The sequence below is a fragment of the Perca flavescens genome, chromosome 21 (assembly GCF_004354835.1).
Source record: "Perca flavescens isolate YP-PL-M2 chromosome 21, PFLA_1.0, whole genome shotgun sequence".
In the NCBI taxonomy this organism is placed as follows: Eukaryota; Metazoa; Chordata; class Actinopteri; order Perciformes; family Percidae; genus Perca; species Perca flavescens.
The window spans coordinates 28,250,918-28,272,047 of NC_041351.1; the positions used below are offsets into that span (position 1 = coordinate 28,250,918).

The 21,130-nt window shown below is 41.3% G+C and overlaps 1 protein-coding gene across 4 annotated transcripts in view; it reads right to left on the reverse strand.

Moving 5' to 3' along the window:
* The window catches only part of LOC114548013 (rho GTPase-activating protein 23), a 99,006-nt gene that overhangs the window by 66,169 nt on the left and 11,707 nt on the right, over positions 1 to 21,130 (reverse strand). For 3 of the 4 annotated variants that reach the window (XM_028567643.1, XM_028567645.1, XM_028567642.1), the window contains exon 1: positions 7,859 to 8,082. The exons of the other annotated variant lie outside the window; for it this stretch is intronic. In XM_028567643.1, coding sequence (XP_028423444.1) covers positions 7,859 to 7,912 — 54 coding nt within the window. In that variant the 5' untranslated portion in view covers positions 7,913 to 8,082. Of the gene's footprint in view, positions 1 to 7,858; positions 8,083 to 21,130 lie in introns of those variants that run through there. 4 annotated transcript variants of the gene reach the window in all.

The window sequence follows — 21,130 nt, forward strand, 5'->3', positions numbered from 1 at the left end:
CTGAGGCGCCTGATCCCAACAGCACAGGGCAGCAGCTGGGTGCCCAGATGGGGACAGACCCTCCCCCAGAGATCCAGCTGGATCTTACACACATTCTCTCACACACACACAGAGCGGACAGCAGCAGTAATTGAATTCACCTGATCCCTCCTGAGCACAGCCAGCTCTCTTTTCACTTTTTCTGATTTTATCTGTTTCCTAGATCTCTTTCCATCCAGCTCTAAATGACAAAACAGAATTTTCCCTGTTGCACTTTTACCTGCTTTACTCTTTCTCAGACACACACACACACACACACACACACACACATCATTCCATTGTTGCAGTGTAATAACCAACACTCATTCATTGACACATTCCTGAGCAGCCCACCTGTTGGAAGAAGAATGGTTCAGCGTGTGCAAAGTACACACGCGCGCACACACACACACACACACACACACACACACACACACACACACACACACACACACACACACACACACACACACACACACACACACACACACACACACACACACACACACACACACACACACACACACACACACACACACACGTCCCCCATGGGTTTGGGTGGTAACCATCAGCATTGAACAAGGCTGTACTGGCCTCATGTCGGACCTTTCAACCTTGACCCACACAGGATCTACCCACATCATTCCTCTCTGCACGCTCACACATACAATGCAGACACAAACATGCAGTACACACAGCTTAACAGAGCTCCATTGTCACACATTTCACAGCAAGTCTCAGCCTGTTCACCCCCCTGCCCCACACACATACACACCCCACCCACTTTACAGCCCCCTTTCTGCCATACATACAGTACAGTGACAAGCCTCCAAGGCTGAAAAACACAATCACAACAATGACCGTTACCCATCTGCAGCAGGCAATGTGCTCCCTGTCAATTTGTATCGGCCCGCACACCACACACACCCACACACACAGCCTAATGTAAGTTAGGTAAGTGCTTCTTATTACAGCGACACTCTATCATTGTAATGGGGGAAGTCAATTAGCGATATTGCTTTTTCCGAGCAAATGTCTTCACTGCTGCTGATTGTACTGAACTTCTACCATTAGCAGATACTGAGACGCAATGCCATGTGTCATGTCAACCTCCTTTCACTGCTATTATAATTGTACCAAGTGGCAAAATTATGAATTTTGATTACCATCTTCCTGCTGGACAGTCCATCCTTCCATTCACTATACCTGCTTATCCGGCAGAGGATTGTCTTTCCCAACATGCAGTGCGTAAGAAGCAGTGTACACCGTGGACAGTCTATGTCAGTGCAAACACACTTACTTTAGTTAGACAAAACATTGACACTAACATTAAAGTTTCCAACTGACGTCTTGTCTTTGGACAGTGGCAGGAAACGGAGAACATAGACACTCCACACAGAAATGGCCCAACGTCCTTACTGCCGTATTTCAATGTATTATTGACATAGAATTATTATTTCTCAGCAGCTGTCGAAGTTAGCAGTGCACAAGATGTAAACTGAAAAGGACAGAGGTCGAGAGATGGTGTCGTGAAAACTACAGTGGCTATTTACAGCTTTGAATTTAGTTGCTAAGCTCATGGCAACAGTCTGTGTTCTTTACAATGACCCAAACTGAAATTACCAGAGAGAACCTTTACCATGTTTTACCCAAAAAAGAATACTGACTGAGTGTCAGTAGGCTACACCTGAGGCCAGCAGCAACCCCACGAATGACAAAACAAGCGCTGCATTACACTCAGAGTGTATTTGCAAGACATGGACAAGCTAATTTAATGATGCTAACCAGCTGTTAACTATATGCAACATAAACTACAGTTATAACAGTAAAAAAAAAAAAAAAAAAACACAGGAGTAGAGAATAAATATATGAGATAGGATGAGATAAGACTTAATTTATGTTCCTGCAGCACAGAGACAAGAGGTAAGGAAACAGATAATCAGAATAAAATAAATTTTAAAAAAAGACACAAAAAAAAAATCAATTTGTCAATTTAAGTTCACAAATGTATGTAACCAAGACCTCAATAAAAATGACTGAAAGTATATTGATCACAGCTAATGTTTTTTTTTTTTTTCCAGTATGTAACCTAACCTAGCAATCAGTCAGCATTAGCCAACTGCTTCAGCACTCACATTTCTAATGGAACTAAATCCTCTCATCCCTCTTTTCCATTAGAATTACTCTTTCATAGGGCTAAAAAGGCTCCATGCATTATGAGTGCTGGCCTGGTACAGATGCACACTAAATCTTTACTATCTCCATGGTTGCTGTTGGGTCCATGAACTAAAGTCATGTTTCCATCAAGCAGTTTAGTTTGTTACACATCATTTTTCGCGTTTTTTATTAGCAAGAGTTGTGGATAGTACCTGGTACAGTTTTGGTAACTGCCATTTTCAAATAGCCAAGCTACTGTCAATAGCAACCAAGAATAATGTATATACTCAATGCAATTGACACGGTGCAGACGTTCCTCTGTTTAGTTGCTAATGCAACATGACATCATGACTTTGAGTAAACATACACGCCACTTTCCTAAAGCCAAGTGGCGTGTTATCTGTACGCATTTTGAGCTATCCGCTTGTATGTCTATGCTGTATACAGCGGATGGCAGTCTGCAACGTCTCATTGTAAACATACACGCCACTTTCTAAAGCCACGTGGCGTGTTATCGCGAAGCTACGTGTTATCATGAGGCTACGGTTGGGTTTAGGAAACGTGACACGCGGGTTGGGTTTAGGAAAAGAAGAACCGATTGGGTTTAGGAAAAGAAGAAACGGTTGGGTTTAGGTAAAGAAGAACGGGGTTGGGTTTAGGAAAAGAACAAATGTGGAAAGGAAACGTCACGGCGGGACACGATCCCCGCTCTCCTGGGTGAGAGTCCTGTGTTTTCACCCATCCTCCACATCGACCAACCTCTCTATGCGGATTTTCGCCCTTTCATACTACTCGATAAGGCGTCAATTTGCACGCAATCGCAAGGTAACGTAAGTCAATGGAGGCCAAACGGCGTTGATAAACACGCTAAAAAGCGAGTATGCATCTTAATAACACGCCAATAATGGCATACGAATTGGCATGTCATACATACGCCACTTCATGAGATCAGTCTGGCTAATGAAAGGATTCAGAGGGTTGTGTTAAAGATAATGTCACTACAGTTCCATGTGGCGTCACTTTGCAGATCAGCTAAGAATCCCGCCTACATATCTGCAGTGGAAACCGAAAAGAGAAAAGTACTGGTACCAAAAGAAGTGAATTGAGTCGAGCAGAGCCATACACACACTGGAGACACGGCATACGGCCCTCCACTGTAGGGGTCAGTAACATTTCCTACAAACAACCAATCAAGGAAAAGTGCCATATCTCCACATCACATCTCACTATTCTTGGACAATTATGTACAATAATTACTTGGTGCAATAATTAATCAGTTACATGTACAGAGGTGTTATTCATTCACTGCTGCTACTTATATTTACACTGTACTTATTTATGTTCGTACTGTATTTATGTTGACACTGCACTACAATAGAATTTGTACAGTACAATCCATCTGAAACAATCTTTTTCACCTCACTTCTACTTACAGTTTTTATGTATTTCTTATTGTAGCTATGTTACTTTATACACTTATTGACTTGCTCCTTTCTTACTCTTATTTTACCTTGAATTTGACTGTGAGCAACTGCAACTAAATCATTTCCCTGAGGAGATCAATAAAGTATTCTAATTCTGATTAAAGGCTGACATTAGGTCTACATGATGAGAACATTTGACAAGCTTTGCAGAAAGAGGAATGAAAGCGAGGAAATGTAAGTGTGCTGTATCAATACTTAATGTATCACTAAAACAAGTCTTTACCAAACTAATAGGCCTATTCTAAAAATCCAGTACCTGCTGTGAAAGACAAATGGCTCTGTTTTACTTATTTGATCCTGTGAAGTGAAATCAGCACAAACTAATTAGCCCTTACTGGGCGAAGGAGCAGCCTGATACAGGACATATAAGGCAAGAGGAGCCTGCTCGACTGAACACACAGAATCTGATGGGGGGGGCTTAGATAACCCAGACATTTAAATGGAAATATTGGCAAAGTAGGATGACTATACTAAACGTGAGTGTATAAAGAATACGGCTAATGGTCATTAACAGTGTGATGAGGTGTGATTTAAAATAATGTTATAGTGCTACCGTACTAGGGCTGCCGTCTCCAGGTCGGTTGGTTGATTGGTTGGTCCATATGCTCTTGTACGATTAAATTCTCATTGGTTGGACAATTGCTGGAGTTACTTACTTAATGTTGCCTGTCCACCGAAGTAGGGCTGCACGATATGAGGAAAAGATCTAATTGCGATTATTTTGACTAATATTGCGATATGACTCACGATATTGGAGTAAATGGTCGTTTTTGTATCATTATTCTCATTTTCATTGAAAATTAATAACACTGAAATAAATTAAAATTATTATAGTGTGATTTTTGCGAGGATCTGTACCAAACAAACAAAGATTTTTTTCTTTAGTCTGTAGGATACGATTTGTAGGCCAGGATGTCTCTGCAGCACCACAATACTTTTTTAGAATGGTTTGACACATATTTGAACAAATACTGCGCACTCCTGCAATATGGATATTGCACTAGTCCATATTGCGATTTCGATACAATTGCGATTAATTGTGCAGCCCTACCCCGAAGGATTTTTTTTTTTTCCCAGCTGAAAATGCCAGGCACCCTTCTGAAAACCCCCAGCTGGGAGTGGTAGAGCGCTTTGGAGGCGCAGCGTTTTTTAAGCTGAGGCGCCTTTGTTAAGTCTGGTTGTTATGATATGGAATATCCGCGGGAGTAAAAATGTCAGCGTTCAGCGCCATATGGGTCAGCACAAAGTCGAGTACTCGCTTTGGATGAAGAGAAGGCTAAAGCACACCTTGGTTGAAAACTACTGATAGACGGCTTTTTGTCTGAAACGTACGGAAAAATGTCCCACTTTCTCTGTAGTCTACCATTAGCTAGCTCCCGTAAATGTAGGCTACTTTTAAAATGCCATATTTTCCCTCTGGGCTCACCAAAAAACGGACGTAAAAGCATATTAACCATTCACTGCACGGGATCGCTAGTAAACATATTACACTTGCTCTGCTAGTCTATCGTTCAGGACAAGACCCTGTAGCCTGGTGGTGGGGGAGGCAGGACAGCCTCCCCAAATTGTCTGCCCTTTTAAACTCCTACCTGTGTGTGTGTACAGGCCTCTTGGACACCATCTGAGAGAGTTTTCTCCTGTGCAGGACATGCCATAAGTCAGGAGAGGGGTCCAATCTTGCCAGAGAAGGCAAATATGGTCATTTTTCTGCTAAAGAACTGCTAAAGTTTGAAGCTGTTGGCATACCAACTCAACATTTATTTTGGTGTTACTTGTTAATAGTGAAACGGTTATTTGTTAAATTATTGTAATTGTGTGTTAAATATATAATAAATAAACCTAAGTACTTTAAAACGTTAATATATTGTTAAATTTAAATAATTTTCAATTTAAAAAAAAAAATATATATAAAAGAGACTTTCTTTGATGTCATTTTTCAAGAATTGGTTAAGAATCGGAATCATTTTAAAAGTACCGGTTCGGCATCAGAATCGTAAAAATCCAAACGGTACCCAACCCTACTCTTCTGGCTTGGGAACACCTCGGGAACCCCAGGGGGAGCTGGAAAACGTTGGACTACATTGCTTACCCTGCTGCCACCGTGACTTGGCCCCGGAGAAGCGGCAGAAAATGGATGGATGGATGAAAGTAACTAACGAGGGAGGCTACTTTATATGTCAGTAAAACTGCTACCTAACATGTTATAAATCCAGGGTTTCCCCCAGTGTATTAGAAGCCTGGTGGCCCACCGGGCCTACGTTGCCCCACACCAGAACTAAGCCACTGGGAATTTTTTTTTAATGCATTTTTAAGATGTTTATTAAACTACAGTTACAGTGGGGTGGCTCGGTCGGAAAACTCAGACTTAGTCATATTTTCAAATGTCCAGTAAACGTAGGGCCCTGTGGAATCTGTCTTATAGCTTTTTTAAATTCTGAATGTCGCAATTCGTCCATGATTCTGTTGTCACTGAAACTACTGGGCTCTACTTGAATGCTGCCATCAGGCTGGGACTGGCCCCAGCTGGCCCTCGTCACAAAAAGACACTTGCCACCGGGCTAAACAACTTTTCTGGGGGGGAAAACACTGAAATCTGCTTTAAACTGACCCACTTTTACATTTACATAATTAATCCTATATGAAAATGACACAGATTTAATTTGTAAATTCACTACTAATGACGGTTATCACTGATGTATGACCCATGGCCCTGATGCTAGCTGAGCCATGACACAATCCCACAGTAATCAGCTGCGAGCAATATGGAAACCAGTGAGTGAGCGGAGAGAATAACTCAAAGAACAATGTGCTGTGTGATGGGAGTGATCAAAGTGATGAGAGAGAAAATGTCAGAATCATGATCAGTAACAACCCTTCTGAATACGCACTGCTAAATTCAATTTACATGCTTGTTGTGATTGTTAGAGAGATATTTCTTAAGTATTGTGTCAAATTTGAATGCATTTTCCTCTACTGAGAGAGGACTAATGGCTACAATGTGCCTTCTGTCACTGCATATGTGGGCTGGCATATGGAAATACATGCATTCCAGACCAATTTCTTATTGTCTCTCTGCCCACCCACCCGTACCTCATCTCTGCAAATGGGGGAATGTAAAACTGTCACAACACAAATATGTACTGCATTCTCTGACACCATGAAGGAATTATTCAGTTATTTGCAGAATGCATATGATCCGCTAGTTTAAAAAAATAAAAAAGTTGTGTGAAAGACATGACTCTGAATTTGAATCATGTCTAAATATTGTAGATAGATTTGTGCTGCAGTTTATAACGTAGCATTTGCCTCCCTCTACTTTCAAACAAAGCACTGCACTTTAAGTAGGGCTGGGCAATATGTCGATATTATATCACTATCTATATATGAGGCTAGATATCTTAAATTTTAAAGGCTACATTACAGTAAAGTGATAATTTTCTGAACTTACCAGACTGTTTTATTATTTGCCTTTAACCACTTAGTCATTATATCCACATTACTGATGACAAAATGTCATTGTGTAAATATTTTGTGAAGGGCCAATAGTCAACTCAACAATATTGATGCAATATCGATATCGATGTATTTGGTCAAAGATATTGTGAGTCTTTATTTTCTCCATATTGCCCAGCTCTAACTTGAAGTCATCACTTATTCGTGGTTTAACGTTATGAGGTTGAGTAGCGTGCAGCTTGCACTTTTGTTTCAAGCTGGGGAATTCGACAAGTTAAACAAGACATGGACAAGTGTACGAGAACATCTTCAAAAACACAGTCCCAAGCCTTACAGGGTGTGTAAGAGATGCATGCTGAAGCTAGGTTAGTTATATGAATACTGGGGTGTAGTGTGAACACCTTACTTTAACTGACACTTTATCCTGACTAGGATGCAAATGTGAGAAATGTCCAACAGCCGTGTAAAAGATTGCCAAACGCTTTACTACGTAGCACTGACTCGCGTATTAACAGCTAAAACACGTAGTTACAGCTAGTGACGATAAGTACCTCGAAGATACGTTTAGCTTATACAGGCACCCGAGGGGAACAATTTAATTTACAAGAGGAAACAAAGAACTGCAGCAGAATAACAAAAAAAAAAAATGTCATGATATAAAACGGGAAATTACTTTCGGTCATGGTCATGACTGAGAGAGGAGTGAACACAGAGCGGTATATTCAGTATGTTCGGCTTTGACTTACTTCAGTGTCTGAGTGAGGTGGAATTCCAACAAGGCAAAAAGTAACTCCATTCATTGGGTTTTCAGTGTCTGGTATGTGTAAACCGAACAGAGAAATGGTTTCCAACTACACTGCTGTCGACATTGTGGACAGCCGTGTTCTTTCTCTCAGGTCCCGTCGTTGGCAGCGTCTTCTGTACGTTACAGACTGAACGGTGACGGTGCTCCTCGCCCTCTCTCCACAACGTAAACAGTCCCGCTACGAGCAGCGTCGTGCTCCATACAACAGTACCGGAAATCTGGAAAATTGGACTTCAAAATAAAAGCGTTAAAAAGCACCTTTGGTTTGAAAGAACCCCAGCATAACTCTTCTACACTGACTTTTCCATATCTAAAAAAACAACAACAAAAGTCAAAATCATGTTTTTTAACACTGAACAGAAATGCCAGACACCTTGAACACATTAAACATGAAATGTGAATGCAATAAACCACTTAATATGAATGAAATATGAATAATATATTATAATAATAATTTGAAACCAGTTATCAATAGCAGAGCCTGACACTTTTTTTTTCACAAACGCAAACACGCGCACGCACATACACAAACACACAGACGCAGAGTTGCTCTGTCAGCATGCCATTAATGTAAATCAATGGACAGTATTTACTGTTAGAACCATAGACTGTCTATGTTTAGAACATGCCTTCTCATATCAGTTTCCTGTCATAAGGATCTCCTCCAAACGGAAATTAAAGCCCTTGCACTCTCCTGCTCCGTGTCTTTAGCTGCTTTTTCAAAATGTCAACAGAGGACACCGCTTTTAAATCATGAGGCAGAGCGGAGCGTTCCACGGTCTAGGAGCCACTGTTTCAAAGGCTCCGTCACCTTAGGTTTTCAGCTACGGGGAACAGACATTAAGCATGACATGAATGTACATGAATTTAATTGTACATACTTATTTTGTAAGAAAATATACTGCTGCCTAGATTATTATTATTATTGTTGCTGCTGTTATTAATAATTGTTTTTTTTTTTATAAAGGGAAGTGCTCCATCTATCTACTGCAGTCAGGGTGGACTGTGGATGGACAAAGCACAGGACTTAAACACTGGGATTAGGTTTCCCTTCCTGAGTTAGTTCATATATCCACCATGATTGGTTGTTGTATGTAACTTTTTTTTACTTGGATGTGTTTCATTCCTTTTAGTCAGTTTGTCTTCCTATCTGACTGTGTTGGAAATTTAATGGTAGAAGTGTCATGCCTGAAAGAGTGTGTGTGTGTGTGCGCTCATGGTCAGTGGAGCGAGAGACAGAGGCCCAATGCTGATGCTGGCTGACAGTGCCCTAAGGACAGAGGAAAGAGCATGCGCAAACATCTACATATATTCTCACACACACACACACACACACACACACACACACACAGTTATTATGTAATAGCAGGACATAGAATAATAGGGGAGAAAGAGAAGAGAGAAGCTGAGACTGTAGATGTACATTCTCTCACAGTACACCCTCTACTGGCCTAGCACTGCTCTTACACACACACGTACATGCGCGCGCACACACACACACACACACACACATCTGTAAACTGATGTGGACAAACCATCCAATGTGTACTTGATAAGAGATAAGAAGCTGATGGTGTACAGAATAAATTAATGAATTGTCATTGAGAAAATTTGTGTCACCATTCCTGAAGTCGTTGCAGATTAGTTTTTTTATTTTTATTTTCAAAATTACATCTTACATCACGTTGGCATGCACTCATACATCATGGTGGAGGACGGTTAAATTCCGTTATGTAAGCACGGGTCCAATTTACATCATCTGACACCATGACGTCAGATAGAGATGTTGGATGCTTTTACAGTCTGTGTTTGCTCTGCATTAAAATCTGATTAAATTCTTTATCGTGTTTTTAAGAGCATCAGGAAATGACCACCAAGCCGTCAACTCACAATGTGATTTTGGCTACAGGAAGTACCCAATCAGGCCTGGAATCTCACCATTTCAGGGGCAAGGCCACTCAAATGAAACCACTATTTTAAGGTGATTTTATTTTTAATACCTAGTATAACTATCTATATTTAAAAAAAAACAACGTTTATTTAAAAAAATAATGAACTTATATTTACAAATGACCAATATTAAAGCCTATTTTTGTTTTGTAGACTATTCAAAAAGTCTGCAACAGAAAAACCTATAATGCTATATGTTCAGGAATTCCTTCTCAGTTGGTCCAGTTTTCAAGTCAAACATTACCCCAGACGAAAGGATTGGGGATTAATAAATACTGTATCCAATCTCTGATCAGAGGAGATTAGCAGCAGTTGTTGCTGCCAAAACATCACCAAACAAAGGGTTTCCAAAAAATGTTTTAAACCACAAATCAGCGTTCAGCCCTGAGGGCCTTTATCCTGACTGTGCTCCAATAAAAACAAGGCTGGTAAGGATTTAATCTAGACATTGTTATGGAAAGTGTTGATTGTCTATGTGTGTGTGTGTGTGTGTGTGTGTGTGTGTGTGCGCGCGCTAATCTGACCTTGTTCTGAAAAAGAGTTTCATCCCCACTGCAGGGGGCCTGTGGAGACCCAACATCCACATCCTCCCCTCATCCTCCCCAGTCGCTCTCCTGTGACCTCCACCATACCCCTCCCCCCTCCCTCAGTTAACCCTCTGTCCTCACTCCCCATCTTACAGTTACAGACTTTATTTAAACAGACAAAATGTTAGAATCGTACAACAACGTAGGGTAGCACTAGCCAAACACACAATCATCAGATGCATCAGAGGTGAAATGGTCAACTCCCAGTCCAACACAGAACAAGAAAATGATAAAGGTCTTTTGGAGTCTAGAAGTTTGAAGACATAACTGTGCAGCTGCCATGTCACATGCTAAGTCACCTTAAATTGTCAACTCCTCATACTCTTCTTCCTAACTGAAACATTCCTAACTCCTCCTCCTCCTCTACTACTTCACATTTACAGCTGGTCAGAAATAAGTTACAGTAACGCCATTTCAAGTTCATTAACATAGGATTCAAGATCAGAGTCACATCTGTTAGAACTACCTCCATAAAAACAGTAAATTCAACTAATCTAAAAACTATGGTCCATAATTATGAGACTGAAGAGAATCAAAAGAATAATTATACAATACATGTTGCCACTCTTACCTACCTAAAATAACTTAAATAAAATTAAAAAAGAAATAGGATGAAAATGATCTTGCAATCTTATTTTGGAATTAAACTCTTAAATAAACAGCTCTCTCTTTTCTGTAGTGCTCTGTTATGTTGTGGCCTGGCATAGCAACAGAGAAGCTGGTGTGTGTGTGTGTGTGTGTGTGTGTGTGTGTGTGTGTGTGTGTGTGTGTGTGTGTGTGTGTGTGTGTGTGTGTGTGTGTGCGTGTGTTGGGGTCGGGTGGGGGAAACACCCATCTGTCTATTTACAGCAGCATGGGGAGATTTCGCTAAATATCTAATCCATCTAATCCTCACCACTGAAGCTATAGATAGAAGCAGTGGTGCAAAGTGACCAGTAGAGGGCGATGGAAGGTAAAGACTGGTTTTGGTCACAGAGAGGGATGAATTGGGCTACACACACAAGCTAGACTTTGTGTACAAGTGGCAGATGAACAGACAAAGATACAGTGCAAAGATACTGTAGATTTCATGTATACACCACATGAAACACACACACACCCACAGCTCCCCTACATGTGTAACACACACACAGATACACACACATACTTCCCCAACATGTGTGTGTGTGTGTGTGTGTGTGTGTGTGTGTGATTGTACATGACTTCTCCAGCATCAGTGGCCCGGTCATGTAACTTTACTTTTAACTGGAACGTCCTGACTTGATCACACATGTAAATTGCAGATTGAATTAGAGCTCTGTGGCTTCAGAGCGAGGCTTTTTTTTTTTTTTTTTTTTACAGAACTATCACTTCACATCATCGCAGCCACAGCAGGACCACACACATCGCTGCACGCAAATGACAAGTTTCATCAAAGTTAAAAATGTCAAGTTGTCAAAATCCCAAAGTAGGAGTGATTCAGAGAAGTGTCCCACCTCCAACCACAGACATGCGTATCACTTCTTCACTCATGGGAAGTGACCCATAATGTGTTAAAAGAGAAACTCAATCTTTCTCCTCTAAACAGCAGTAAGTACACATTCTGCGCAGTGAATGCAGGACCTGTCATATTTGACATTCTGTCACAAGATGGAGTGAGATGAGAAGATCACTATCACTCTCATGTCTCTGAATGTATCTGAGCTGGAATAAAGAAGCAAATGTTATAACCAGAGATGCTACACAGAAGTACTGGCTGGATGGATCAACTGTTGTTTGCCTAGAAATAGTAACCCCCAAAAAAAAACTACAAACTGTTGTTTTTACATTCTCATAGTGTACGGATTAAATGATTAAACAAGATTTAACATGTTATTGAATGAGCTTGAGTAGTGTTGGTATGTGCTTTTTAGGGCTGTGCTCGATTGAAGAAATTCTTAGTCGATTAACATTCATTCAACTGTACCGACTAATCGATTAGTTGATTTAATCAACAGATCTGTAAATCTGAGTTTCTCCGCAAAGAGTCATGTTAAAAGCACCACTTTAATTCTTGTGTTTACCAGAGATGTGCTCGTACGTTTCTTGGAAATAGGTCATTCAGCATGAAAAAAGCATAAAACATGACTAATCGACTAAAGAAATCTAAGTTGACTAAGACCAAAATGACCGATTAGTCGACTAATCCACTAAGAGGGAGCAGCCCTAGTGCTTTTTAGGGTAGAGAGCCAGGCTAGTTGAGCTAGCTGGAGTCAGGAAGGGGAAAGAGCTAGCCTGTCGCTGTAGTAAAGTAAGGTCTGCCAACAATGCTAAAGCTCAGTAATTTACATGTTGTATCTCATTTATTTAAAGCTATAGTGCGTAGTTTCTGTCGCCCCCATGAGGAATTCTAAGTAATGACAACAAAAAGTGCGTCCACATGATACAAGACTTCTGTGATCGCGCACCACCCCCACCCCTCCTCCACATAGTTGCTAGTAGCGAAGGAGAACATGGAGGATTAAAAAAAAACACGATGGACTCTTCAGAAGAGGTCATTATCATTGAGTTTCTACACACAAAAGTCGCCGGACGCCACAATCTTCTGAACATAGTCATACTGAGAAATCCAGAGAGAGTTGTGTGGCGCTGATAGTCTTAATTAGCTTTGTAGCAACTCATTTGGCAAAGGCTTGAACAACGGACGTTCATTAATATCAAAAAGTTACACACTAAAGCTTTAATACGCTTATTTTAAGTGCAATTTGTCTTAATTAAAAATGTAATGGAAATGTGGTTAGGCTATGAATAAAGTTTTCCTTTCAAACAGGCACCTGGCTGTCAGTGGAGCAGTAGTCTATATTGTCGCCAGATGGCCCTCTTTTTCGGCCGGATGTCTGTTACCTTCCACTTTCTTTGTCTTGCCGTTACTTATTGTTTATTGAATGTTTTGCTTATTTAACTTATTTGTAAATTTTTTTTATTTTTTGTTTGGTTTATATTTGATATATCTGAAATAAATTTCTTCATTCATTCATTCATTCAAACTCTGTTGGATTTGTGAGGACTATGGTTAACTGCTCCTCAGATCTCTGCAGGGTAAATCCAGACAGCTAGCTAGACTATCTGTCCAATCTGAGTTCTCTGTTGCACGACTAAAACTACTTTTGAACGTACACACGATCCACCAAAACAAGTTCCTTCCCAAGACTATTTTGCAGAGGCACAAGACGATTGTGAATGGTTTAAAGAAATGCCAATAAACCAGAGCACATTTTTCTTTCATTCCGGATTGCTGTGTGAAAGGTTCCATAGGTAGGATTGTGAAGATCCAGGACTTAGCCAAAAAATTCAACATCGACAACTTCTCAGTCCCTCCCCCCTTTCAGCTAAAGCCCAAAACTGTCTCCTAAGCCCCTCCCCCCACAAGGGAGAATGAATGCGTGTGCATGAGCAGTGATTGACACGCAGTTAGACACCCCCCCCTGGCCCTGATTGGTGCATCTGAACAGGGAGCTGTGGATTTTTGCAAATCACACTACAGGCTGTAGGTGGAGCCAGAGAAGCTGGATTTTTTATTTTTTATTACTTGCTTCATGTAGTTCTACTGGAAGATAGGGTAAGTTTCAGCAAATATGACAGAAAGTTAGTTTTATAAGGCTTACCTACTGCACCTTGAACTCACCAGACCCTCGTCCACAGCACTGTGGAGGAAGGTCGGGCAATTTGAGTCTAGTGGAGCAGTGAAGTGCCTCCATTTCCTCCATAGGAAGAATATATTTAATTCCCACAGAGAGCGCATGTCAATCTCACAAAGCACAGGCCCACATACCATTACACAACAGCCTTAATCTGCTGGATTTAAACCCCATCACTACTCCCCACGCTCACCAGCTCCTACGTACGCCCTCACACCACACAGTCACACACAACTAAGTCTTATCTGGCCTGCGCTGCATCCTGTCACACATACAATCTCTGGGAGGGTTCAGAAACTTTCCTAACTTCATTGCAGAGGAAAAACAAAACTTTGAGTGATTACATTGTATTAATTCAAAACAAACAAGAACTGCTAAAGGGTGTTGCATTTACACCAGTACATTGTAAATGCAAGTAGGATTTTTTTCCATTTTTATATTGGTGCACTGATGCATGTGCATTAGATGCACATCAACTAAATACATTACAAGCACTTAGGGTTTCATGGTGCTATGATGGTGAGTGGGCTCAGGATCAATTTACTTTCTAGGCTCCTGCTTGGACTGTTGCTGCCAATTGGCTTAGTCATGGGAAGAAAACCTGGTGCTAATGCGGAGACGCTGGAGGTTTCACGCTGCGCTGGCTGGTGCCAATAGATCTTGTCACAATCTGTTTAAGACATGCAGCTTTCACTTTTTGTTCACAATAGCTGTCCAAGCTTCTCTTCCATCTAGCATTGATATTTGGCATCTTTCAGGAAATATTAATAAGAAGCTGTGAACTAAAGGAGGTTGCTATTGTTTTGATCTCAGAGCGATCTCTAACGATATTGCACTTAAACGTTTGAGTTGGGGGAATAAGAGATAGAATAAAAAATTAGGGTCAACACTGAGTCATTAGAGGCTGACATATCTTGATTTCTAGTCCCAAGTATGGGTCAAGTTTCAAAAACACTGAATCCTACATGTCCCATAAAGCAGTCGATTGTATTTTTCCATTAGACACTGCCTGATAAACACTAATGTCTTTCAAACTCCTCACCCTCAGTTTTGAACACAGGCTTTCTGTTATAGATTTGTCTCAGTCCCAGCCGAGATAGTCTCGCTTTGCCAGACTTTCCTCCACAGCGCTGCGGAGGAGGGTCTGGCTAGTCCACACAGCATTCTCGGGCAGGAACTTGTTTTGGTGGAACACGTGTACGTTTAAAAGTAGTTTTAGTCGTGCAACAGAAAACTCAGATTGGACAAATAGTCTAGCTAGTGGTCTGGATTTACCCTGCAGAGATCTGAGGAGCAGTTAACTATAGTCCTCACAAATCCACCGGAGGTTAGAACGCCAACACAAAGGAAGAGGAAGGGGACGGACATCCGGCCAAAAAGAAGGACATCCGGCGGCAACGGAGCAATCCCGGAAGTGGAACATCGTGGATATAGACTATAGCCGAGATAACCCTTATATCACAACACTATCACACAAGTAAACTGCACGTTTGGCCATATAAGGTATTGTCTGATGGACCCTCCATCCAATGAAATTACCTAGCACTCGGCAGCCCCAAAAAAGGACGTGATGTCACCGTTCCACTGATCTGCATCATGTAATGATAATTTTGAACCCCAGCAATAATAACAAACAGGAATGGATCAAATGGAACTGGAGACTAAAGTGAATAAAGAGCATGTGTTATTGGTCTAATTTCCTAATTACACATGATTACTTTAGTGTACAGGCCAACAGGACACACATGCACAGAACAAACGAGACGTACACACCACCATCTGCTATGATAAACATAACCCTAATTAAAACAATAATCCACAACAATTGCATGCTGAATGGCAATTTTGCAAATCTCTATTATGTTCACTCTAGATACATTTAGGTAGTACAGCAGTAATATGTTGATACATTCAACCTCTAGCAAGTTCATAAAAGCTTTTAATTATTCTTCTTTCTAACATATTCTCGTTTGTTTGAATTGCTATAGAGAAAATAGAAAGTAAGCATGAACAATGATAACCGCTGGGGCTGAACAGATCCAAGGAGCAGTAGTCGAGTTTCCATCCAAATGTTGCGCACATTTAAAAGAAAATGCAAATCATTGCAATATTTGGACACTTTTCCACTCATGTTTTTTATGTGCTAATGGAAAATGCACATCCAAAACAGGTGGATGGAAGTTTTTATAGTTCTTGACTAACAAGAGTTTATCCATCTGCACAGTCCTTCAGTCAGTTCTCATAACGGCCAATTAGTCACTACAGATACAGTCACATTAGTTGTTAAACCTGTTGGTTACATTAGAAGTTACTGTTGCTTGTTAGACGTCCTGCTTTGTTCCCATGTTCGACCATACATGGAGCAGTGTAATCTGCGGGGAGTGCAGTATAAAACACCACAGCAATAAATGGTTAAAATCCAAAATGAAAACCAAATAAAGAGGCCACTTCAGAATCAAATGACTTTTTTAATAATGAACTACTATGGCAAAGTTCAGTTCAGCAATCTATTTCAGTGAGTGTGCACATTCTTTGTGCTAAAGTGAGGATGAGCGCAGGTGTGTGTAAGCTTCAGGAACAACTGCCTCATTTACATGTGGAGAGTAACATTTCGACTAAGAACATACGATCAGGGATGTTGTTAGGCCTATTTTAGGGGGGCTGAAGCTACCTCAAAATGATATATATATAGCTACAAAAATATAGCTGAAGAATCGGAAGTTAGACAGAAGTACAAAGAGTCTCGTTGCACTGGTGTGAACTGGCAGCTTTCAGAGCGTTGCGAGCAGTGTTGTGCCTGAATGCGTTCACTGAATGATAGTTCATGAACTTGTTCATATTTTGGGCGAATGTGAACTGAACGTACTGTGAACTCGTTCATTCTGGTGTCTGTGAACAGCACGCTCTCTCAGTTTAACTTCGTCCAATAGGGTGCCAGATTTCTATAGAGCCTTCCAGGCAAAAACCCGGCTAAAACACACCGTAAACAGGCCTTAAAGGTCCCATGGCACGAAAATGTCACTTTATGAGGTTTTTAACATTAATATGCGTTCCCCCAGCCTGCCTATGGTCCCACAGTGGCTAGAAATGGTGATAGGTGTAAACCGAGCCCTGGGTATGTGAAAATAAAATGAAAGCAATCCTACATACAGATGCCAGTTCACCTCCTGGGCACTGCCACGTGCTCTTGAGCAAGGCACCGTACCCCCCCCCCAACCGCTCAGGGCGCTGGTCCAGCACTGGCAGCCCACTCACTCTGACATCTCTCCATTTGTGCATGAATAGGTCCTGAGCATGTCTGTGTGTATTTCAGGCCTGTGTGTAGTGATTACTCTAAATCTTTTATTCCTTCCACCATCAGGTTATTGTATTTAGACAGTAGCCACTTTAAATAGGATTCGTATTAATATCTTACATGATAAAGTATGCAGTGATGCCTATTTTTTTCTTTTTCTTGTACTGCTATTTGTCATATTTGTTTAACGTACCAGCTTATTAGCTGTCTGGCCTCTGTTTCTCTGTTTTGGGACATTTTGGATGTTGTTTCATGTGACCAATTTGCATTTCGAAGTCATGAAATTAGCATCAGGGTTTTGTTTTTATCTTAAAGGATAAGACAGAAGGAACAGAGTAGAAATGGAAGAAGAGGATATGTCTGTCACTTTTGACTTGTTAACATATTGGTTTCTTGACTGGTGGTTGACATAAGTGTAGCTCTAATACAGTAACGCAAGTTACAAATACCCTGGGGGCTAAGCCCCCCCTGTCTTTCAATCCTAGTGACGTCCCTGCATACGAGACAAGGGAGAACAGGCCACTTTTATTTTTTTACCGTATATGCGCACACGTAACGTGTTCTCTTTGGAGGACCCTTGGGGAAATGCACTCTGGAGGAAACCTATTATCAGTTCAAGAGCTAAAAAAACACACACACACACACACACACACACACACACACACCACATAAATAAGGCTTTCATCATTCTATTTAAAGCTCTGATACAGCTGAATGAACTAGAGCAGAGCAGCCCCCCCCCCCCCCCCCCACACACAGAGTTGTGTGTCTGCACAGATTGTATGCTCAGCCGCTGCAGGTGAAAGTCATGCAGATTGCAGCATGCTGATGATGTCACACATGAGCCCAGGGGTGTGTGATGTCAGACCTCAACTAAAGGAGCATCAGCAAGGACACACCTATTTATAACACACCAATATTAATGATATGAGATGAAATGATTAAGACAATCCTTCATGTTGTGGAAGACAAACAGTGTAACTTTAGCAACATTTATTCACATAGTGCCTTTTTGGATCAGAAGTCAGAAGGTGTTTATCAGTAAAAGAAAATGCAAGACACCAAATACAGACACAGTAATAATGGCCCCCTGAATTTCCCATGATTCTCTAAAGAGTAAGTGAACACTAAGCTGAGAAGCAGTGTTTACTGCCCTCTCTGAGACTGTTTTAACTCGTTCAACACACCCATAGTGATGCTGGCTGCAGTCAGAAGTGAGCTCTGTTGCACCTGTAAGACACCTAGCATACAGCGATGTCACAGAGTACACAGACACACATGGTAGTACCATTCTACATCACCACAGCAGGGTACTGCAGGTCAGCAAAAACTAGATTTGCAGCTGCCAAAGCACATACTGCCCAGATGTTGAAGGGAAATTGCGGTATATTTGGAGGGTCGCCGGTTCAAGTCCCAGTGCGGACCAAAGTACAGAGTGTAGCACAGCTGGAGAGATGCCAGTTCACCTCCTGTGCACTGCCAGGTGCTCTTGAGGGGACCGTACCCCCCCCCCAAACCGCTCAGGGTGCTGGTCCAGCACTAGCAACCCACTCACTCTGACATCTTTTGAGCATGCGTGTGTGTATTTCAGGCCTGAGTGTAGTGATTTCTAATTAATAATTGGCTTAGCGTTCAATCCAAAGTTCCAAAAATCTTTAGCCAACAAATATGTCCTGTGATGTGGTGTGTTTGCTTCTTCTTTTACTTTTTTTGATAAAACCATTGGAACTTTTATTCTGTTACATGCTAAAACATAGTGTAGCGTAGAGGAGCGAACTGCCTCAGTCATGTCAGTTACAGTCTATCTAACCTCTGCTAGCATTAGCTAGCATTAGCCAAGCTACTCGTCCTATCAAACCAAGTTAGGATGTGGCGGCAAAACCTCGGAATCATTTGAACAGTTGTGCAGTTTATTGCTTTAAAAATCTTTTTTCTTTCTTCAAAAGTTATATAGTGTTGGGTTAATAGAAAATCATTTCCCCAAATGACAGTCTCTTACATGCTGCGCTTTTAATTCATTGTGCTGCAATTAATAATTTTGAAGAAAAATTCAAAGAGAGGCAGATGAACATAAATCTTTGAAACAATTGCTGGCATGGCTCAGGGATCATTTTCATTTCACATTCCTCGCTCATTAAATCAGTAGCACATATTTCACTCTATTGTTTGGAGAAGTGTGTCTAAATGCAGGATTTCATGGCAAACAATGAGGAGCAGCTGCTAAAGCCCGGACTCTCTGTGTGTGTGTGTGTGTGTGTGTGTGTGTGTGTGTGTGTGTGTGTGTGTGTGTGTGTGTGTGTGTGTGTGTGTGTGTATGTGTGTGTGTTTGTGTGACCTCCTGTCACGAACGGAATTGGAATTATGTAATGTATGTAACTGCAGTTATGTCCACTATCCCCTTCAACGATCACTAATAGCAGATTATCAAGTAGCCTGACGCACACGCACACACACACACAAAAAGATATATGTTTGGCTACTAGATTTGACCAAAGTCCTAAGAACAGTTAGCATGTAGTGTGTTTCCTCTTCATCCCATTTAATCTCGAACCATAACTGAAGCATGGCAGGTTGTGCTGAAATGAAAATCATTATATCAAAATATCATATAATTTCGATTGTATTAGTAATCAATTGTTTTGTGTCTGATACTCCAGTTTCCATATCTTGCTATTTTATCTGTTTTACCAAACTCAATTTCCTGAAAGAACGCTGAAATACTCACCACCATCAAAACTGAAAGTAACTGAAGTTACTCTAAAGGCTCCAATGTGAAAGACCTATTGAAAAGGTTTTCAAATGAGAGCTCTTCCTCTGTATGCAGCGCAAAAAGAAAGAAGACAGAAGTCAGAACAGGCCCTTCTAATTAGAAAGAATGGTCCGCAGTCAAGCAGCAATGAAAGTCAAAGCAGCTGAGCTTTTTAAGGCCGAGCCATGCATGCTATTTATAAAAATCAAAGTGACGGTGGCCGCTAATGTGACTTGTGTCTTGCATGGCATTTCAGGCGCAAATGTGTGCATGTATGTTTCTCTTGCAGAGCTGTTATGGTGGCAGAAAAACAGGTTTTACAGTTTTTCTGCTTAATGAAGACAGAATTTTGGGACAGACACGGTAACCCCCAATTTCCACCAACTGCGTAACGGTTCCGAAACGGCGGCGGAGTCATCAGGTTTCCATTAAAGTCAGTGTGTGTATTTCCACTGACTGCATTACTGCTGCGTTCCGACTCCGTCCCAGCTCCGCCGATCTGCAGCCCTCCGCAGCAGATACGCAGAGCTTCTATTTTTGACGGACGCTGGAGAGCTCCGCAGCATTTCAGCACACGGCAGATAGTGCAGGAAGGAAGTCGAGCACAGAAACTAAATAAAACATCTGGTTAATTTTCTAAATAAAATCCACCGTGCAGCACAGAGCTGTTTCCCCTCTAGTCCTCTGGATGGAAACTAACTGTTGGTGGTTTTGTGGTTCTATTCTACGTGAATTCGCGTAGAATGTGGGTCCTTGTGACTACAGCTGTCAGTCATGGGTGCAGCCGTGCCGCAACAAATCCGGACCTGGTGGGTATTGAAGGACGGCGGAGCACGCAGCAGACACACAGCCGTTCTGCATCCAGTGGAAATCCAGAGTAAGAGGTATATTAGCCATGTAACTTAAAAACCCGGCACAGTAGTTGGCAGTCATAGACCAAAGTATTGGACAAATCAAAATTTGCCAGATGAAAAGT